The sequence below is a fragment of the Plecotus auritus genome, assembly GCF_963455305.1.
Source record: "Plecotus auritus genome assembly, chromosome: 1".
NCBI lineage: Eukaryota > Metazoa > Chordata > Mammalia > Chiroptera > Vespertilionidae > Plecotus > Plecotus auritus.
The window spans coordinates 248451279-248472031 of NC_137770.1; the positions used below are offsets into that span (position 1 = coordinate 248451279).

At 63.0% G+C, this 20753-nt stretch overlaps 1 protein-coding gene across 2 annotated transcripts in view; it reads left to right on the forward strand.

Moving 5' to 3' along the window:
- GAK (cyclin G associated kinase) overlaps positions 1 to 20753 on the forward strand; it is a 41997-nt gene that overhangs the window by 1473 nt on the left and 19771 nt on the right. Inside the window, exons 2-11 of one of the 2 annotated variants that reach the window (XM_080676292.1) lie at positions 849 to 910; positions 1657 to 1716; positions 2492 to 2606; positions 4543 to 4685; positions 8986 to 9111; positions 10025 to 10114; positions 15196 to 15331; positions 15596 to 15708; positions 16871 to 16961; positions 18411 to 18534. In XM_080676292.1, coding sequence (XP_080532418.1) covers positions 849 to 910; positions 1657 to 1716; positions 2492 to 2606; positions 4543 to 4685; positions 8986 to 9111; positions 10025 to 10114; positions 15196 to 15331; positions 15596 to 15708; positions 16871 to 16961; positions 18411 to 18534 — 1060 coding nt within the window. Of the gene's footprint in view, positions 1 to 848; positions 911 to 1656; positions 1717 to 2491; positions 2607 to 4542; positions 4686 to 8985; positions 9112 to 10024; positions 10115 to 15195; positions 15332 to 15595; positions 15709 to 16870; positions 16962 to 18410; positions 18535 to 20753 lie in introns of those variants that run through there. The other variant, XM_080676293.1, reaches the window with a different exon arrangement.

Below are 20753 nucleotides of genomic sequence, written 5' to 3' on the forward strand. Positions count from 1 at the left end.
GCTAGGGCTGGCGGCTCACAGCCTCTAAAGCTCGTGAAGCCTCTTTTGGAAAGGAAACGGTTGAAGTCAGCGTGAAGTCTTTCACGTGAAATAGCTGCCGTGGCGCCGAGGCTGCGGAAACTGACTGTCTTGTATAAATAAACATGGGGTCGGTCCCAAGCCCTTAACCCGTGGGCCAGAGAGCAGTTCAGAGCTCTTCAGGTTTCAGAAAGATGACATGTACCCGTGGGCCCCCAGCGTGTCCCCACGGGCTGGGAAGCACTCCATAACCAGGTGCATTGATGTGTCGGTAACTAAGCCAGGAGGTGCCGTCACTGTGGGATGCGCTATAACCGCTCCACGTCAGTTCACGCCAGGGGTTGCCCCAGATGCCGGTACGTTTACAATCGATCATATTTTGCTGTCAAATGATTTAGGAAGAAAATACGGGTTTTCATCACTTGTTGGAATTTGCAACTGTAGGACGAAATGGGTTTGGGGCAGAGTCGTGGAGCTAGATAGCTTTCTAGTCTTTTCAGAATGTGAGCTACATTTCCATTTAAATTTTGCAATTTAAAAAAAGGGGGCGAGGTAATTGCTGGGCCAACCCAGTATGAGAGAGCCGCCGAAGGGTCCCTCGTGGGCAGGGATGTTGGACCTGTTTTCATGAGCTTACTCACATCACCTGTCTGTATTTCAGGACGTATCTTTTCAGAATTTTGTTACTGAATTTTGCGTGTAAATTGGAGCCATTATTTTTGCAGAAAACATATCGCTATCTGCAAGTCCAGTTTGTATTGACTTAGTAAGGACATCTAAATGTTGAATAAATCACAGCGTGGGCTGATGTGTTTATTTTCTGATTTCAGGAGGGTTTGCATTCGTATATGAGGCTCAGGATCTGGGAAGTGGCCGAGAGTATGCGCTAAAGGTAAGGTGGACGGCACCTTCTGCATGGGTTTGGTTACCTGAAAGGAAACCTCAGAGTGGCAGTGTTGAGGGGTTCCCCTGTCGGTGTGTTTCTCTGTGCGTTCTCTCTCGTCCTGTTAGTTCCCTCTGATGGCCAGGAGCCGTCAGCACTTTCAGTGGACGTTACGGCTGCGGTGTCCAGCTTGGGGCCTGGGGCGAGAGGAGCTCGAGTGCCGAGAGTGCACGTGAGACTCGGCAGAGAGCGGGAGCGGCACAGCCCCTCGGGTGGGCCGCGCGTGCAGGCCACGCTCGCACGCCCCAGAGCAGCTCACGGTGGGACGGGGCAGGGCTGTCTGGTTTCGTCGCGGTGGCTGGTGTCCAGCCTGGGCAGCGGAGTGGCGTGGCCTCCTGGGCGTGCGGCTAAGCTGTACGGGGCCCACGTGACTGGGAGACGAGGGCGAGGACTCTCCTTTCTGCTGCGCCTCCTCTTCCACCTCATTTCCTGCAGCCTGTTGGCAGAGCGGCTCCTCCTGTGGTTTTCTTGTGCCCTCGGGCTGCAGGGGCCATTTCCAGGGGCCTCTGCGCTGTCAGTGTCTGCGTGGGTCAGGGGTCGGTGCATTGTCTGCGTGGGTCAGGTGTCGGTGCAGTGTCTGCGTGGGTCAGGGGTCGGTGCAGTGTCTGCGTGGGTCGGGTCGGTGCATTGATCCGTTCTGCGCGGACTAGCCAGACACGCGGCCACTAACCTTGCCTGTGTTCCCTCCACTGCAGAGGCTGCTGTCCAACGAGGAGGAGAGGAGCCGCGCCATCATCCAGGAGGTGTGCTTCTTGGTATCCTTTCCTGGGCCGGCGGTCTGCCGTGCTTGTTGAGGAGCTGACGGCGGGCTTCGCTTTGCCTGCTGGTCTATGGCCGTCTCTAGTGAAAAGGAGCTGTTTCCTTGTTCTTCCCTCCCAGGGCAGCAGGAAGGGACTCCATGGCTCTGGGAGTGGAGATGTGGGTCCTGCCCCAGAGGTCTCTGTGCCGGGGTGGGCAGCCCTTGGACCTGCGCCACGGCGCCCAGCCCTCCCTGCACCCTGGGCAGAGCATCAGCCAACAAGTAGTTGGCGGCTGGCTTTCTTCTTGGCCTCCCCCGGCTGGCGCTGCCCCTTCGCTGCCACAATCTGCTCTCTTCCCTCCTGAAGCTCTGTCCCTGGGAGCATGCCGGCCGCTGAGCCCGAGGGTGCTTGCCTCCCTGAGTTTCGGGTAGACACCCTCACTGCTCACGGCCTCACGCCGCGCTCTCTCCCGCTGGCCTGCCTGGCTGTGGTCAGGTGTGTATGGCTCCGTGCACACTTCGCGGTCCCTCCCCCCACCCTGCCCCTCTGCTGGCCCTCACCTTTCCGCTCTGATGCGCTGAGGTCTAAGATCACGTCGTTCAGCATTATGGTTTGTACAGGGGAGGGCAAAAGTAGGCTTACAGTTGTTTGTGTGGGAAAGAATACAACAATAAGCAATGACACGGGAGTAAGTCCTCGTGCTCACAGCTGTACGCCTGCCTTTGCCCGCTGGGCATGTTTGTGTGAAGTGTGCAGACTTACGCGTTCTCCTTTAACAAGACACCTGCAGAAAAAGCTTTCTGGCCACCCCAACATTGTCCAGTTTTGCTCTGCAGCGTCCATAGGGAAAGAGGAGTCGGACACGGGGCAGGCCGAGTTCCTGCTGCTCACGGAGCTCTGCAGAGGTAACGGCTCCCGGCGCACGCAGGTCCCGGAGGAGGGGGCCCTTCCCAGGAGGAAAGGCTCTCTCACCGACGGGATGGGGGGCCCAGTGCCTTCTACAGAGTCCCAGGGGCAGGGGGGTCACTCGGTGCTTGACCGAGGAGGAGGAGGAGGGCTCAGTCTGCCTGCACTGCCTGTGGAGGGCCGGGGTCCGCCCTCCTGGAGCCACGGGCTCAGCTGGTGGTGGCGTACCTTAGGGGGAGAGGAGGGCACAGGACATGCGAGGCCCAGTGGGCCAGGCGCCGGCAGCCAGGCGGGGCCCCCGGGCCTGTGGCAGGGTGCTGCCTCATGCGTGGGTGGCGTGTGTGGGAGGAGGCTAGGGCCCTGCTGCCACAAGGCCGGGGAGCAGCAGCAGGGGACCCTGAGGCAGGCGTCTCCCTGGGAGGGACACGTGCTGCGCCCACAGATGGCCCTCCCCGGGGTCCCAGCCACCACGAGCAGGTCTGTCCCGGAGGAGGGGGCAGTGAGCGCAGGCACCTCTGCAAGAGGAGGAGGAGATGGTGCAGGTGGCGGCAAGGGTCTGAGCCCTGAGCAGCCAGCGCAGCCCTGGAGTCGGGGGGGGGGGGGGGGGCGGGGGGGTGTGAGGAGGGGAGGCAGCAGGCTGAAACAGGTGCAGGCGGCTTTATAGGCTGGGGAAGCCGGGCCCTCCCCGGGGAGTGGGGCTGGGAACTGACGGGAGGGGGAGAGGGCTGTGTCTGGGCCCTGCTTCCCGTCGGCTCACTGGGCGGGCTGGGCGGGGCCGGCTCCCCACCCGGGTCTTCCAGGTGGCAGGTGTCCACCGTCACTGCTGCTTTTCGTTACGAGAGAGTGTGCTCCTTGGAAAAGCGCTGTGAGGTGTGCTCAGAGTGGGGTTCCGTAGACACACTTCCTTCTGGAAAGTCTGCGCCCACAGGCTCGCCTGCTCTCCAAGGCCTGGTGCCCGCAGACCCAAACCTCTGGCCCTTGGCCAGTGTCGGCGGGACGTGCTCCCTGCCTCGTGCACGAGTGTTGGTGCACGGGTCGCTGCGTGTCTCTCCCGGGACCTGGCCTCCCCGTGGCTGGCATTCGCAGGGGACTCGGGTTGGGGGTGCCAGTCGGTGGCCTGGTCTGACGCTCAGGTGGCGTGGGTGAGGCCACGCTGCTTTCCGTCCGGGCAGCGCGCTCCTCTGCCGGGCCCGTTTCCGGCTGGTGCCGTGGCGTCTGTCCTGCTCCTTGTCTGGGAGCTCAGGCGGCTTCTGCTCGCTCTGCGCTGGGCCTTGTCAGGCTGGGGCCCTCGCCCCTCTCCAGGCGGTGCTCTCACCAGGTGAGCGTGGTGTTGGGGCACTGTTGTGTGCAGGCGCGGGTTCAGTGACTCGCCCAGCGTCGGGGGAAATGAGCTGGAGCGGGTGCCCGTGTCGCAGGCTGGCAGAGCTGGCTTCCTGCGGGGGGGAGGGGGGGTGTCTGAGCGCAGGAGGCCGGGCAGCGTGGCTGAGGGCCACCATGGAGCTGGAGCCGTGGTAGCCACGGTGGCTGCATCCGTCACTGAGGTGGCCTCGGGCCTGGATCAGGGACGGGCTGGGACCAGGGCAGCGCGGGCACTGAGGTTTTCTGAACACGTGTCCCTGGCGACAGGATGGGCCCAAGCCTCACGTGCCTGCCTGTGCTGTCACTCCCCCTGGCCCGTGTGCAGTCTCACTCGGTGCGGAGTGCGTGTTGGATTCCACGCCCCCGGCAGGTGGCCGTGTCATTTAGGGAAGTGGAGCAGGTGTGACATGAGAGACGAGAAGATGCTGTGCTGTGGTTTCTCTGGCCCCTGCCGTCTCCGACTCGCTGTGGGAGCCTGTGCTGCCCGCGCCGTGGCCACCGGTGTCCCCCGTGTAAGGGCGGCGGCCCCGCCCCTGCCCCTGCCCCGTGGGGATGAGTGTCTCCTGTCTCTTGCAGGGCAGCTGGTGGAGTTTCTGAAGAAAAGCGAGACCAGAGGGCCGCTGTCGTGCGACGCCATCCTGAAGATCCTCTACCAGACGTGCAGGGCCGTGCAGCACATGCACCGGCAGAAGCCGCCCATCATCCACCGGGACCTCAAGGTGCTGCCTCCCACCCGCACGCCCCGCCGCGCCCGGCTAGGAGGCCTGGCTTCTGCCAGTGAGGCCGCCAGGCTCCGCCGAGTCTCAGAGACCATGCAGGAGCCCCTTCCCAGCGAGCGGTTTTCCCGAAGCTCCTCGGTTGAAGCCGTGAGAGAGGCCTGGGGGGCCTGGGCTCCCCCTGTGCCCCAGCTCTGGGCTGTGGCCCTCGTCCTCCCTGGAGACAAGGAGTGAGCCTCCCATGGACGTGCCCTCGGGGTCCAGGGCGGCCTGCAGCGTGGGTGGTGTCAGCGCCTGCCTTTCACGCAGGGTCGCTTTCCTGCCGGAGGTGCTGAGTGTGTCCTCCCGTGCAGGCGGGCTCCAGCGCGTGCCGCTGGCTATCTGTGCGCGGAGCTGCCGCCTTCATTTCACGGGGCGGGGCGGGGGGCGGGGCGGTGAGTGTAGCGGTTCTGCTTTTCCTGGTTGTTAGTGAGTTAAGTGCTTGTTGCTGCTCATGCTCTTCAGTTACGGTTGTTTTCGGTCCTTTTCCTGCTTTTTGCTCTGTCACGTTATTGCTTGGAGCTCCTCGTATGTCCACACTTGGTCTTTGTTTGAGTTATATGTGCTGCGATGTTTTCTGGCTTATGGCCTGGTGTGTTTTTTAAAAATACATTTTTATTGATTTCAGAGAGGAAGGGAAGGAAGAGAGAGAAACATCAGTGATGAGAGAGCATCATGGATCGGCTGCCTCCTGCACGTCCCCCACTGGGGATGGAGCCTGCAACCCGGGCATGGGCCCTGACCGGAAATTAAACCGAACCATGACCTCCTGGTTCATACGGCGATGCTCAGCCCCTGAGCCACGCCGGCCGGGCTGGCCGGGTTTTTATTCCCCCTGTTGTGTCTTTGGAAAACCCAAGACTTTGTGGAAATTGTCCCGCACCCAGAGCTGTGCCTGGCTCTGGCCACGTCTTGGGCGGCAGCCGCCTCTCATCCGGCTTCCTCGAGAAGTGGGTTTTCCTGAAGGATTTTAAAGCCGGGCCCCAGACATCACTCCATTTCACGCCTGGACACTTGAGCACAAAACTGTGGGAGAACGGGAGTTTTCTTAGCAGCTGCACCATCCCTGCCTTCGCAGCACCCAGACACTCGCTAGCGCAGAGGCGTTCACGGGGCGCTGCGAGGATTGGCTCTCCGGTCAGGGCACCGACCTCCTTTCCCTTAGCTTCCCAAGTAGGAAAACGACAGCAGCAGCACAGTAGGTGTCCAGTGTGAATGCGTCAAGATGGCACCTGTTTTTGGTCAGACCAGCAGAATGCAGGCAGTGCTCGGGTCACGTAGGACTCGACAAATGTTGTTTCGTGGTCACGTCGCCGTCTCGCGTTTATTTATAAAAAAGTTCCATCATTTCGACGTCTGTACATATGCGCTTTATGTTTTTTATTATTTATTTACCACAAGTAAAGGTCAGGAATTGTCTTTCTTTTAAATCTTCTTTACTGTGTCACGTCATCACTGCTGTGTCTGTGCTCCGTGTGAGTGACGTAGGTGCTTATGTAGGCGGGTTCCGACTTACGGCGAAAATCGCGTTACGTTGCGCCGTAGGAACGCATCTCCGAGGTAGCCCCCAAGGACCTACTGTACGCTTTTGGGTGCCTGCAGCATCTTAGTAGTTAGTTTATGTGTCACAAGATGGAAAGATGGGCAGTCGCTGCTCATATCCTTTCACACCCAGTCTGCAGCCCGTTCCCTGGTGCTCCCCAGATGTGCTCTCTGACACCCCGTCTAGGGTCATTGTCTTCGTCTAGATTTGAACCTCTGAGGACCTGGCCTTCTCTTCCCCCCGAACCCGAGAGGTGGTTTTAAGCTGTTGGCAGGCACCACCCCACGGGGTTGGGAGGGCGCCGGGCGGTGGTGGTGCTAGGGGTTGGAGGCCTTTTCTGCCGTCGGGGCTCTCCCGCTTACCGGCTAGGGTTTCCCGTGCCTTCAGGACTGTTGTGCTCACGTGTTCGCATGTGCTTGTGTGTGTGAAAAGGAGGAGTGAGGTTAGAGAGCCGTGTCTGTGAGCACGCCTGGTTTACTCCCTCACCTCCGTGCCCTGTGTGCGCCAGGTGTCCCCGTGGCCTGTCCACAGGCCCCGGGCGGCGACCTGTCTGCTGCGCGTGGCTCCGGAGGGCATCCCTCGTGCGGCGTTCTGCTCAGCGCTGTGGTTTAGGGCTCGTCCGTCTCATGGCCCACAGTTGGCAGAGAGTGTGCGCTGTGGGGTCGCTGCTTCCCACGCGGGTGACCTCTGAGCCTTGCGCGTGGGGCTCTTGGTGTTGGCAGCAGACCGTGGGCCTCGTGGCTCTTTCCTTCTGTGGCAGATCCCGTGTTCAGGTGCATTGGCGTTGGATTCCCTCTGGGGACGCACCTGTGCGGTGTTTGCCTGTGTTCCTGCCGCGTGGTGTTTCTGTCTCCTCCGCAGAAGCCGCGTGTGGGGAACGTGTGGGGTGTTTGCGTGCTGGCTCTCAGCGGGCCGTGTCTGCTCAGGTGCTGCTTGCGGTGGCTGGTCAGCTGCCCGGCTTGGCGTGCTCCTGCCCCGAGTGTTGACCTGAGGCCTGAGGCCGCCCTTGCGTGTAGAGGCAGGGCCTCTCTTCCCTGGCCTGTCCCGCTCCCCTGGCACGGGTCCTGGTAGGCGCCCTCCCCTCGGGGCTGCAGCCAGGCTGACCTCTGCCTCGGGGTCGCCTGGCTCTTCTCAGCTCTGTGTCTCCTCACACACGTCTTAACCCGTTGATCAGGTTCCACCCGTGGGATTGCCTCGGCCGTCCCCGAGCAGGTCGACAGGCTTCTCTGGGCAGGGCCTGACGGTAAACATGGCTGCTCTGCGGGCCCCGCGGCCCCCGCGGCCCCAGGCGGTGAAGAATTGTTGACTTTTCCCAGCACGCAGATTGTAAAAGCCGTCCTCAGCTGTGGGCCTTGGTGGACGTGCCCTCGAGGGGCTGGGACAGGTCTGTCTCTGCTGTCAGAGCGTGGCTCCTGCTTACGCTGCATTTTAAAGGTGCCTCTCCGGTGGCGGCTTCCGGCTGGATCCTGCACAGCTCCTTCGTCTGGCTGACCAGAGGCTGGTGCACGAACCGTGCGCGGGTGCGGTCCCTCGGCCTGGCCAGTGATCGAAGCGCGAGTGTCTGGTGTGGAAGGGCAGGTCCCAGCTGACCTCTGGGCTCTGGGCAGCACCTGGGCCCCCGGATCCCCGCGCCCCCCTCCACCTGAGTCATCGGGCCCTGCTCGCACCCACCTTGGCCTGGCGCCACCCGCTCCACCATCCCGCTGCGGTCCCGCTCTCATCGGGGCCAGCAGCGCCTCCACTGTCGCCCGCTGCCAGTGCTGCATCACTGACACCTGCCATGTTCCACGCCACCCCCTTGTGGTCAGCGCACATCATAGCAAGCGGTCGAACTCCCGGTCAAGGGGACAGTTTGCATCTTAGGCTTTTATCATGTAGGACGTTAATGACATAGGACTAGAGGCCCGGTGCACGGATTTGTGCGCTGGTGGGGGCGTGGCCTGCGGGGATCGGCGCTGTGGGAGCACCACTCATCCCGGTGAGCCAAGCAGCTGTGGACCTGCCCTCTGAGCGCCGCTCCCTGGTCCGGCATCTTCCGTGGAGCTGGAGCGCTCGCCTCTCCAGCGACCTGGTCGGGGCCGGGCCCAGGGACAATAGCACTGAGAGGCGGTGGAGGAGGCCTCAGTCCGTGGCGGCCACGAACCCACCTCCCAGCCTCTAGGGTCAGCCTGTGAGCCTGGCGGCGGCGGCGCTGCACGGCCTGCGGGCGCTCGGAGGAGGCAGCAGGGAGTGAGGAGGAGGAGCCTGGGGTGAGGAGGCGATGACCACAGCCCGGGTTCCTGCCCGTCGGCTTGGGGTTCGCAGCCGGAGCAGCCACTCATCCCGGTTGGCCGAGCGGCGCTCCCACTGTGGTAGCGCACTGACCACCGGGGGCAGCTCCTGCCTCGAGCGTCTGCCCCCTGGTGTCAGTGTGCGTCATAGCCGCTGGCCGACGGTCGTTCTGGTCGTTCGGTCGTTCGCCCTCCGGTCGCTGGGCTTTTGTCAGAGAGGGCGGCTTTCAACCTGGGTCAGTGCAGCCTTTTCCAAAGGCTCTCACTGTGTGCCCCGTGGCATCGACGTCGTGTATCTTTTGACTGAGGCTGACGTTTTCTGAATTACGTGCTTCTAAAGGTACCCACGCTGATTTTGACCAAAAAGAAGGGGGGTGCTGCATTTTCCCCTCAGAGCCAGCTGGCTGTCTGCACCCCAAATCCCTAAGGACGGTCTCCTGGAATTTTTCAGGTTGAGAACTTACTGCTGAGTAACCAGGGGACCATTAAGCTGTGCGACTTCGGCAGCGCCACGACCGTCACGCACGTCCCCGACTACAGCTGGAGCGCCCAGCGACGGGCCCTGGTGGAGGAGGAGGTGAGCTGCGGCAGGCGCTCAGCATTGCGTGTGGGGCGGCTTACACCCACTCCTCGTGCTGTAGGGGCGTCGCGCTGGGCCGGGGTCCGTGCCTCACACGGCTGCTAGCACGCCGTCTCAGTGCAGGGAACACGCGCACACACGTGGGTCACGGGCCTGCAGCTTGGTGACTTCCTGTGCGGAGGCTCTGCGGCCGCGTCCGGGTCTCAGTGCCCTCTGCCCGCCTCCCTCCCGGGCTCAGCATCCTTACGCACCTGGACGTGGCATTGTGTTGGCCCTGGGTGTCTCCCGGGCGCTCGTCCCGCCCAGGCCCTCCTCCTCCTGAAGCAGACCTTCCCGGGAGAACCGTGGTTAGCCTCCCTGTCTCGCCCGGGTCACGGCATGTGCCAGCGGCATCTCTGGCCCGGGGTTGGTGGGTGTGTGTCTGCCACGCGTGGGCCACGCTGCCTCCCCCATGCTGGGCCCCAGTCTCGGCCACAGGGCCCACCCTGCCTGCCTGGGTCTCGGGCTTCTCACGTAAAAGCCTGGCTGTCCATAAGTTCAGTGTAGCTCTCTCCCGGGACGAAGGGTCTCTGTCCACGAGGACTCGCAGGAGGCGGCTTTGAAAACAGCCCTCCTCTCGGGCCACACGTGGCCCACCTCCCGGGGCCGGCGGTGGGCCGCCCTGGAAGGGACCGCCGTCCACTTCCGCTGAGACGAGTCTCCTGGACACACAGCTGACATCCCACAGTGGGTGCTGGGTGTGGCCACTCCAGCAAGAGCTGGGGCTGCGGAGGCGGCCGTGGGGTGAGGAGAGGAGGCGAGCACCCGGGCGAGAGATGCTGGGCCCTGGGGTGGACGTGCGCTTCCTGCAGGGAGGCCGTGGACACCGATGCCAAACAACTTCCCTGTGAAAAGTGCGTCTGTTCTTCAGGTCACCAGGAACACAACGCCCATGTACAGGACGCCCGAGATCGTGGACCTGTACTCCAACTTCCCCATCGGCGAGAAGCAGGACATCTGGGTGAGGCCGCAGTGCCTGTGCTCCCTGTGCTCCCTGTGGGCCCTGTGCTCCCTGTGCTCCCTGTGCTTCCTGTCCTCCCTGTGCTCCCTGTCCTCTCTCTGCTCCCTGTGCTCCCTGTGCTTCCTGTCCTCCCTGTGCTCCCTGTCCTCTCTCTGCTCCCTGTGCTCCCTGTGGGCCCTGTGCTCCCTGTGGGCCCTGTGCTCCCTGTGCTCCCTGTGGGCCCTGTGCTCCCTGTGCTCCCTGTGGGCCCTGTGCTCCCTGTGCTTCCTGTCCTCCCTGTGCTCCCTGTGCTCCCTGTCCTCCCTGTGCTCCCTGTGGGCCCTGTCCTCCCTGTGCTCCCTGTGCTCCCTGTCCTCCCTGTGGGCCCTGTGCTCCCTGTGCTCCCTGTCCTCCCTGTGGGCCCTGTCCTCCCTGTGCTCCCTGTGCTCCCTGTCCTCCCTGTCCTCCCTGTGCTCCCTGTGCTCCCTGTGGGCCCTGTGCTCCCTGTGGGCCCTGTCCTCCCTGTCCTCCCTGTGGGCCCTGTCCTCCCTGTGCTCCCTGTGCTCCCTGTCCTCCCTGTCCTCCCTGTGGGCCCTGTCCTCCCTGTCCTCCCTGTGCTCCCTGTCCTCCCTGTGGGCCCTGTCCTCCCTGTGCTCCCTGTGCTCCCTGTCCTCCCTGTGCTCCCTGTGCTTCCTGTCCTCCCTGTTCTCCCTGTGCTCCCTGTGCTTCCTGTCCTCCCTGTGCTCCCTGTCCTCCCTGTGCTCCCAGTGCTCCCTGTCCTCCCTGTGCTCCCTGTGGGCTCTCTGCTCCCTGTGCTCCCTGTGCTTCCTGTCCTCCCTGTGCTCCCTGTCCTCCCTGTGCTCCCAGTGCTCCCAGTGCTCCCTGTCCTTCCTGTCCTCCCTGTGCTCCCTGTCCTCCCTGTGCTCCCTGTGGGCCCTGTGCTCCCTGTCCTCTCTCTGCTCCCTGTGCTCCCTGTCCTCTCTCTGCTCCCTGTGCTCCCTGTCCTCCCTGTGCTCCCTGTGCTCCCTGTGCTTCCTGTCCTCCCTGTGCTCCCTGTCCTCCCTGTCCTCCCTGTCCTCCCTGTGCTCCCTGTGGGCCCTGTGCTCCCTGTGCTCCCTGTGCTTCCTGTCCTCCCTGTGCTCCCTGTCCTCTCTCTGCTCCCTGTCCTCCCTGTGCTCCCTGTGCTCCCTGTGCTCCCTGTCCTCCCTGTCCTCCCTGTGCTCCCTGTGTTTCCTGTCCTCCCTGTGCTCCCTGTCCTCTCTCTGCTCCCTGTGCTCCCTGTGGGCCCTGTGCTCCCTGTGCTCCCTGTGGGCCCTGTGCTCCCTGTGCTCCCTGTCCTCCCTGTCCTCCCTGTGCTCCCTGTGCTCCCTGTGGGCCCTGTGCTCCCTGTGGGCCCTGTCCTCCCTGTGCTCCCTGTGCTCCCTGTGGGCCCTGTGCTCCCTGTGGGCCCTGTCCTCCCTGTGGGCCCTGTGCTCCCTGTGCTCCCTGTCCTCCCTGTGCTCCCTGTGGGCTCTCTGCTCCCTGTGCTCCCTGTGCTCCCTGTGCTCCCTGTGGGCTCTCTGCTCCTGTGGCTCTGGATGCCACGCTTCTTTGGCCTCTTCTTTTTCTTTCTTTCCTGTCACGGCTGCCAGTGGGGATGGGCTGAGGAGAGGGCGGTGGGTCGGGTTGGGTGGGGTCAGCCAGCGGTCTGCCGCCTGCGGGTAGAGCCCCTGCACGGGGCAGGCCTGGTGGAGCCAGGGCTCGTGGGGCCGGAGCCCGTGTCGGCTGGGAGTCGTGCCTGGCTGGGCTCCTTCGTTGCTGTGGGTGCCCTGCGGCCCCCCTGCCTCCCTAAGAGCAGGGACAGGGACACCTCAGCCCAGGCCTCCCTGCGCCTTGCACCTCAGGCCCCCAGTCTGGGCCTGTGAGGCCCGTGTCCGGTGCTGGCCCGCTGCGGCGGGAGCTCCTGTCCTGGTGCCATGGAGGCAGGTGGCCGTTGAAATGAGTGACCTGCTGGGACCTGGGGGCTGGAGCTGTGCTTAGTGATCTGTCTTCCCTTCCCAAGTCTCAGGTGACCCCCGGTGGGCCCTCAGCCGCCCTAGCCCATGGAAAACACACACACACACACACACACACACACACACACAGTCACACGTGTGCATGTGCGCACACACATACACACACACAGGCGCTGAAAGGGTGGCCCTGGAGTTGCGTGCTGGGCTGGGGCATCTGCGGTGTGTGCTGTGCATCCTCAGCTGGATGAGGTTTCCCAGGGTCTCCGCCGTGTCCCCAGTGGGTGCTGTAGGTCGTCAACAGTGAGGAGAGACTGGGCTGGGTTCGGGGCATGTCTGCGGACGTCCCAGCTACCTGTGGGTTCCTTCGTGTTCTGCCCCAGGGCTGTCCGCCTGTGCTGTGTTATCACGAAAAACGTGGACGTGGCCCCTCCCTCCCCAGTCACCCAGCTGTCCCCTCCCTCCCCAGTCACCCAGCTGTCCCCTTCCTCCCTAGTCACCCAGCTGTCCCCTTCCTCCCCAGTCACCCAGCTGTCCCCCTTCCTCCCTAGTCACCCAGCTGTCCCCTTCCTCCCCAGTCACCCAGCTGTCCCCCTTCCTCCCTAGTCACCCAGCTGTCCCCTTCCTCCCCAGTCACCCAGCTGTCCCCTTCCTCCCCAGTCACCCAGCTGTCCCCTTCCTCCCCAGTCACCCAGCTGTCCCCCTTCCTCCCTAGTCACCCAGCTGTCCCCTTCCTCCCCAGTCACCCAGCTGTCCCCTTCCTCCCCAGTCACCCAGCTGTCCCCTTCCTCCCCAGTCACCCAGCTGTCCCCCTTCCTCCCTAGTCACCCAGCTGTCCCCTTCCTCCCCAGTCACCCAGCTGTCCCCCTTCCTCCCTAGTCACCCAGCTGTCCCCTTCCTCCCCAGTCACCCAGCTGTCCCCTTCCTCCCCAGTCACCCAGCTGTCCCCTTCCTCCCCAGTCACCCAGCTGTCCCCCTTCCTCCCCAGTCACCCAGCTGTCCCCTTCCTCCCTAGTCACCCAGCTGTCCTCTTCCTCCCCAGTCACCCAGCTGTCCCCTTCCTCCCCAGTCACCCAGCTGTCCCCTTCCTCCCTAGTCACCCTGCTGTCCCCCTTCCTTCCTAGTCACCCTGCTGTCCCCCTTCCTCCCTAGTCACCCAGCTGTCCTCTTCCTCCCCAGTCACCCAGCTGTCCTCTTCCTCCCTAGTCACCCTGCTGTCCCCCTTCCTAGTCACCCAGCTGTCCCCTTCCTCCCTAGTCACCCAGCTGTCCTCTTCCTCCCTAGTCACCCTGCTGTCCCCCTTCCTAGTCACCCAGCTGTCCTCTTCCTCCCTAGTCACCCAGCTGTCCTCTTCCTCCCTAGTCACCCAGCTGTCCCCTCCCTCCCTAGTCACCCAGCTGTCCCCTTCCTCCCTAGTCACCCAGCTGTCCCCCTCCCTCCCTAGTCACCCAGCTGTCCTCTTCCTCCCTAGTCACCCAGCTGTCCCCTTCCTCCCTAGTCACCCAGCTGTCCCCCTCCCTCCCTAGTCACCCAGCTGTCCTCTTCCTCCCTAGTCACCCAGCTGTCCTCTTCCTCCCCAGTCACCCTGCTGTCCCCTTCCTCCCTAGTCACCCAGCTGTCCTCTTCCTCCCCAGTCACCCTGCTGTCCCCCTCCCTCCCTAGTCACCCAGCTGTCCCCTCCCTCCCTAGTCACCCAGCTGTCCTCTTCCTCCCCAGTCACCCAGCTGTCCCCTTCCTCCCTAGTCACCCAGCTGTCCTCTTCCTCCCTAGTCACCCAGCTGTCCCCTTCCTCCCTAGTCACCCTGCTGTCCTCTTCCTCCCTAGTCACCCAGCTGTCCTCTTCCTCCCCAGTCACCCTGCTGTCCCCGCCCACAGATCCAGGGCTTGGATGTGGAGCTTTCGTTTTGAAAGGGCTTTTTCACCAGGAATGAGAGATTGGAGCTTGTTTACTACTCTGCCCTCCATGTTCGTGGTCCCTGAGGAGCACAGAACGAGGGCTGCTGTGCAGGGAGCTGTGTGTGTGTGTGGGGGGGAGCTGTGTACATGGGGGTATGTGCGCGTGGGGGAGCTGTGTACATGGGGGGTAGTGCGCGTGGGGGAGCTGTGTACATGGGGGGTATGTGCGTGTGGGGGAGCTGTGTACATGGGGGACTGTGTACATGGGGGAGCTGTGTACATGGGGGGTATGTGCGCGTGGGGGAGCTGTGTACATGGGTATGTGCGCGTGGGGGAGCTGTGTACATGGGGGGTAGTGCGCGTGGGGGAGCTGTGTACATGGGGGTATGTGCGTGTGGGGGAGCTGTGTACATGGGGGAGCTGTGTACATGGGGGTATGTGCGCGTGGGGAAGCTGTGTACATGGGGGTAGTGCGTGTGGGGGAGCTGTGTACATGGGGGGTATGTGCGCGTGGGGAAGCTGTGTACATGGGGGGTATGTGCGCTTGGGGAGCTGTGTACATGGGGGAATGTGCGCGTGGGGGAGCTGTGTACATGGGGGTATGTGCGCTTGGGGAGCTGTGTACATGGGGGGTATGTGCGCGTGGGGAAGCTGTGTACATGGGGAGCTGTGTACATGGGGGGTATGTGCGCTTGGGGAGCTGTGTACGTGGGGGTATGTGCGCGTGGGGAAGCTGTGTACATGGGGAGCTGTGTACATGGGGGAATGTGCGCTTGGGGAGCTGTGTACGTGGGGGTATGTGCGCTTGGGGGAGCTGTGTACATGGGGGTATGTGCGCTTGGGGAGCTGTGTACATGGGGAGCTGTGTACATGGGGGGGAATGTGCGTGTGGGGGAGCTGTGTACATGGGGGGTATGTGCGCTTGGGGAGCTGTGTACATGGGAAGCTGTGTACATGGGGGGCGCTGTGTACATGGGAAGCTGTGTCCATGGGGGGAGCTGTGTCCATGGGGGGAGCTGTGTCCATGGGGGGAGCTGTGTACATGGGGAGCTGTGCGCGTGGGGGGGCGCTGTGCGCGTGGGGGGGCGCTGTGTGCGCGGGGAGCCGTCCCACGGCTCACCGGCGTAAGTCAGAGCAGCCTGAGCCTGACTCCCCTGTGGACCCAGGAGGGCCGCCCTGCCCCTCCGCCCCCTGACCCTCGCCCTCCGGCCACAGGCGCTGGGCTGCATCCTGTACCTGCTGTGCTTCGGGCAGCACCCTTTTGAAGACGGAGCCAAGCTTCGCATCGTGAACGGGAAGTACTGCATCCCTGCTGACGACACTCGGTACTGCGTGTTCCACGGCCTCATCCGTAAGTCCCGTGTGCAGGGACCTCGGAGGACACGCCTCCTGTAACGTGCTGCGTGGCCCTTTGGCAGCCTCCCTGTGGGCTTTTCCCGTCCGTCAGCCGTGAGAGTTACGTGCTCCAAACGGCGGCTCTTGTTGCTCCTCGGGCTGTGGCCTTGCTTGCTGTTAAAGTCTGTAAACGAGGCCCTCCGTGGGTCCGTCACCTCCACAGGGCAGGGCGTGGGTCCCTGGGGTCCTGGGACCCTGAGCGCACCCTTCCCTACTGCAGGCGCCACGCTGAAGGTCAACCCGGAGGAGAGGCTGTCCATCACGGAGCTGGTGAACCAGCTGCAGGAGATCGCGGCTGCCCGGAGCGTGAACCCCAAGTCGCCCATCACTGAGGTAGGGCCTTCCAGGTGCTGCTCAGAGCAGGGTCTCCGAGGCCCCGTCTGCGTTAAAGGGCTGACCGTTGTGCAGGCCGTCCCCACGCCCCGGGGACTCCAGGGCGGGGTCCCTGGCAGGAGGGAGCCGGCACAGGCAGACGGCTCGGAGCGTGGGCAGGAGCTGGAAGGAAGACGTGCCCCGTCAGACAGCGGCCAGCGCGGGGAGGAGGGGCAGGGAGGGCGTGGGGGTGGACGCGGCTCGGAGGCGTCTGCTCTGGGGCTGCCCCGTGTGTGCCGCCAGGAGTCCTCTGGGGTGCGGTGGGGGTGCCGATGGACAGACAGGCCGCTGGTCAGTGGGCGCCAGGGCACCTTTCGATCTTGGCGCTTTCAGAACTCGGGGCCCTGGTGCAGACACTGCCTCCTGCAGCCTCTTCTGCCCGGGCAGTGAGGACCGTGCCTGCGGGTCGGGCCTGGAGCCCAGGAGCAGCCGAGGGAGGACTGGCCGGCCTCACGCAGGCGAGGACAGTGGTGTCTGCATGCCCTCGGCAGCAGGGCATCGGGTTGAGTGGCCTGGCGTGTGCGGTCCCAGCGGACGGTGTGCCTGCCTGGCAGCCGGAAGCCTGGCGGTGAGACGGCGTGGAGAAAGCCTGGCTGCCCACCGCCACGCCGCCTGCCACCTGCTTGGCCAGAGAAAGGCAACGTCGCCTTCGTTTTACCGCGTGAGCTTCATGTGGCGAAACTTCAGCTCCATAACAAGGGTGTTCTCAAACACGGCACCGGAAACGGCCACGGCCGGGGACCTCACAGGAGAGAAGCAGGCACACGGCCCTCCCAGCCGGGCCCGAGCACCTCTCTGAAGGTTGCGGGTCGAGACTCTGGCCAGCGCCGGCCGTGGGCTCAGCTTGGTGCAGGCAGGGTCCTCGCTGCGCAGCCCACCCCTCTGGCAGGCAGGCTGCGAGCCGCTGGGCGGGAGACTGGCACACGGTGGGCGTGTGGGAGCGGGCAGGCTGCCCGTGACCCCAATGTCCGCTTGCAGCGCTGTGTGACCACCCTCTGTGTGGGGATTTCCAGGGTCGGGTGGAGATGGGCTGCCGTCAGGAGGGAGGGCTTCTCCCTGCACGGAGCCGGCGGACGGTGGCCCTGGCCTGTACAAGCTGAGTCCTTGCTGTTCGAACCCTTAGCTCCTGGAGCAGAACGGGGGCTATGGGAACGCTGCCCCGTCCCGAGGGCCACCTCCTCCCGCGGGGCCCGTGAGCAGCGGCCAAGGCGGAGGTGAGTGCACGTGGCTGCTCGTTCGGGTCCCCTAACTGCCTAGAGCTCCCAGAACTGGCGGAGGCGACACTCCAGGCCACGTTTAGGATGGAACTTGGGGAGCGGTGTGCGTGCCAGCACCCTGTCCTGTGCCGTAGGAGCTCTGAGCACCCTGGCACCTGGCGTGCGGGGCCTTTGGGGTGGGGGCGCAGGTCCCAGGCCCTGGGGGAGAGGCGGGCTCTTTGGGCAGAAGAGGGTGTGGCCGCGGCAGAGGGGCCTCAGCGGGTTTCCCCGCGCTCGGTTGCATTTGTGAGTGAGCTGCACCTCATCCTGTGGTCTGGGCGCCCCGTGCTGGCACGCGGAGCGGGTCCCCGAGGAGCCCTGCCGGGCTTGGTGCAGCAGGCCCGGGAAGGCTCTGGATGGCCCAGCCAGGCAGTGCTCTGCCCCGCGCCCCATCCCATTGGCCACTCTGGTTGTTTGGGGTGGAATCAGGTTTGTTTCCTGGGGAGTCAGGGTCCCGGGCTCCATCTCCATACAGCGTGGGTCTGGTCACCTCTCTGGATGTCCAGCATGTGGGGCCACCCGGACGGCCCTGGGGGCGTTCTCCAGGTGCTGGGACAGGACCACACCGCACACGTGTGCACACGTGCTCGTACATGCTTACACCACGCTCATGCCCACATGTGCTCAACACACACGAGTGCTGGTCACTTCCTGGGGAATGGCCAGCAAGAATGTTCTACACGTAGGACGTGTGGGCTGCTTTCTGTGCTGCCTGACAGCCGGAGCGTGGGGCCCAGTCCCAGCTGCGCCCCAGCCACCTGTGCCAGCGCTGCTGGCTGGTCTCAGAGGCTGCACACAGGCCGCAGGTACCCTCGGGCACAGGTGCAGCGTGCCGGCCACGACTTCCTCTTGTTACCCCAACCCCCCGCCCCCCAGCTGCCTTTGGGGACCACATCCTCCAGGGTTGCCATCACTCTGTTCACACCGGGCCGTACGCTGCAGGTAGATAGCACACCCGCTGTCCCGTCCCACGGCCTCTCTGTGCTCGGCCCGGGCCATATGCACGACCCCACTCCTGCCCTCCGTGTCCACCTGTGTCCTCCCACCTCGGGTGGAGGCTTGCCTTTGCTGGGTCCTCAGCGTGCGTGCATGCAGGGGGCCCGGGGTCCAGGTTTGCAGGAGTGAATGGGTGCACATCCTAGAGACGGGATGGAGGCCGTGGGCATCCGGAGGCTTCACTCTTGCCGGCTGGGTCCAGGCTCGGCCCTTGTGAGAGCAGCTGGTGGGCTGTGGGCGTGGGGCACACTTCGATGCCAGCTGCTGGTTTAGTTCCTGTGCCCACGTGGGGTCCAGCAGACGGCGGGGTGACGGGGAGTGTGTGGTCCTCACAGGTTCTGGGGATGCTGACGCTCCCGGTCCTAACCCCACCGGCCCCGGTGGCCCGGCCTGAGCTGTCTCTGCTTGCAGGCCTGGCGGTTGCCGAGTACGAGCAGCCCTACGGCGGGCTCCTGGACATCCTGCGGGGGGGCCCCGGGCGCCTGCTCACCAACCTCAAGGACACCTCCTCCAAGGTCATCCAGTCCGTCGCCAAGTGAGTCGAGGGTGCGTGGGTTCAGGGCCCGGGCGGCTTGTGGCTTTCCCATAGTGTGGGGGTTTTTGACCTTTAGCGCGGCCTGCCTCCCAGCCTGGCAGAGCCTGCACTCGTGGCTGTGGGGTGGGCCCCATTCCCCCCCCATTCCCCCCCCATTCCCCCCCCCCACCCCCACCCCCGTCGTGAGGGACTTGGGGTGGCGGAGAAGTGCGGGCCCACTGCCGGCCACGCGGGGGCCCTGGAGCTGAGGGGCACCACCTCGCTGGGGTTTGTGCCTCCTGCCCGGGCTGTGGAGCGTGTGCAGTGGGCACGGCGCCTTGCTCGTATAGACGTGATGCCCAGACTCGGCCGAGGGCTTAGGTTTTTATATTTCACTTCGTGAAAAAGAAAAAACGGCTTTTCCTTGTCAGTTACTGGTCTTTTTCTGTGGGGTTTTAATTAAAGCACAAATCTACCCATACTTCCCTTTATGTCTTTTGTTTGTTTTCCTGAGTAGGAAGGTTAGATGTGTTTCAACATACATGTTTCAGAATGTTTAAGTTAAACGTATTTTTAATGGTTTTCTTGCGCACCCGGGTCTTTAATCTACGAGGACCTTATTGGGGATTTTTCATTGGTTCTTGTCTGCTGATGCAAGCAGGGCACTGTCCCCGTTTGTGACCCAGGTCCCCCACCCGTCCCCTGAGCTTCCCCCTCCCGTCCGCGCCTGACGTCCTGCAGCCCTCAGCGCCGCTGCTGCTGTCTGTGTGTGCCTCTCTGTCCGTCCGTCCGTCCTTCCCAGGAGTCGTGTTCCTCTCAGCTGTGTCTGCAGAGGAATTCTAGAGCGAACGTGTCAGGCTGCCTGCGTGCTTCCTAGCCTCCGAGTTTTACTAGTTTTACGGTCGGACTAGGGTCATGGCCTCGGTGCTGACGCTGGGCTCCAGCGGGGATGCCTCCCCAGGCCTGCGGGCGCCGTTCCTCCCTCCTAGGTGCTCCTGAAGCCAGCAGGACCCACCTCCCTGCCCAGCCTGCCCTGCCTGGCTGAGCCCAGTGGGAACCATAATTAGACCTGAGCAAGTGGAGAGACTTACATGTGGGAGAATTTAAAGATGGTATCACTTTTCAATTAAGCTATAAATTCATTGTCATAAAAATGGTTTTCATAGGTTTTTTAAGAATGTTTTTTTATTGATTTCACGGAGGAAGGGAGAGGGAGAGAGAGAAACATTAACGATGAGAGAGAATCATGGATCGGCTGCCTCCTGCACGCCCCACACTGGGGATCAAGCCCTCACCCGGCCATGTGCCCTGACTGAAATCGAACCCTGACCTCCTGGTTCATAGGTTGACACTCAACCACTGAGCCACGCCGGCCAGGCTGTTTTTATAGATTTTGATCTTAAAATTTATGTTACCAATTGTTGCCCGGGAGTATTTTAAAAAACAAGAATATAGAGGAGGATCCTGTTACACCTGTGGCCTTTCTCGGGCGTCCATGTGGTGAGTTGAGTGCTGAGGCTGACAGATGGCGCACTGAGGCCTGGGAACCCCACGAAACACCGTCTGACAGGGAGCCCCGGCCTCGTGGTCAGTGCAGGCGCCAAGCCCTGCCTGCAGCGGGGAAGTCGGGTCCCTGTCCAGCAGCAGCGAATGCGTTATTCTGGCCAGTTAAACGGTTAGTTCTAAGAAGCGTGTGTTTTTAAGGAAAAATTAATAAACTATAGAGGGGTATTTTTATGACACTGGAAGATTTCTTAAATGAGACAAAATACACAAGCCATGGAAGGAATGGTTAATAAAGTTCACTAACTTAAAAACTCTCTATTCCTCAAATTACCACATTTCCTTAAAATAGCAAAAAGACACAGCACTAATTGGGAGTGAATACGTTCAAAATATATAGCGTGCAAAACACTTACTGGACAGGCTGAGGAAACCTCGAGCAGGGTCCCTGCTTGCTGTGCAGATGGACCCCCGGCTCGGAGATGGTCGGTGCGGGGTCTCTGCCTGTCACCGGGCGTGGAGGCCGCCGGCGCTGGGAGATGGTTGGTGCTGGGAGATGGTCGGTGCGGGGTCTCTGCCTGTCACCGGGCGTGGAGGCCGCCGGCACTGGGAGATGGTTGGTGCTGGGAGATGGTCGGTGCGGGGTCTCTGCCTGTCACCGGGCGTGGAGGCCGCCGGCGCTGGGAGATGTTGGAGCGGTGGGTCAGCATCTGCCCCTCTGTGGCCGCTTCCTCCTC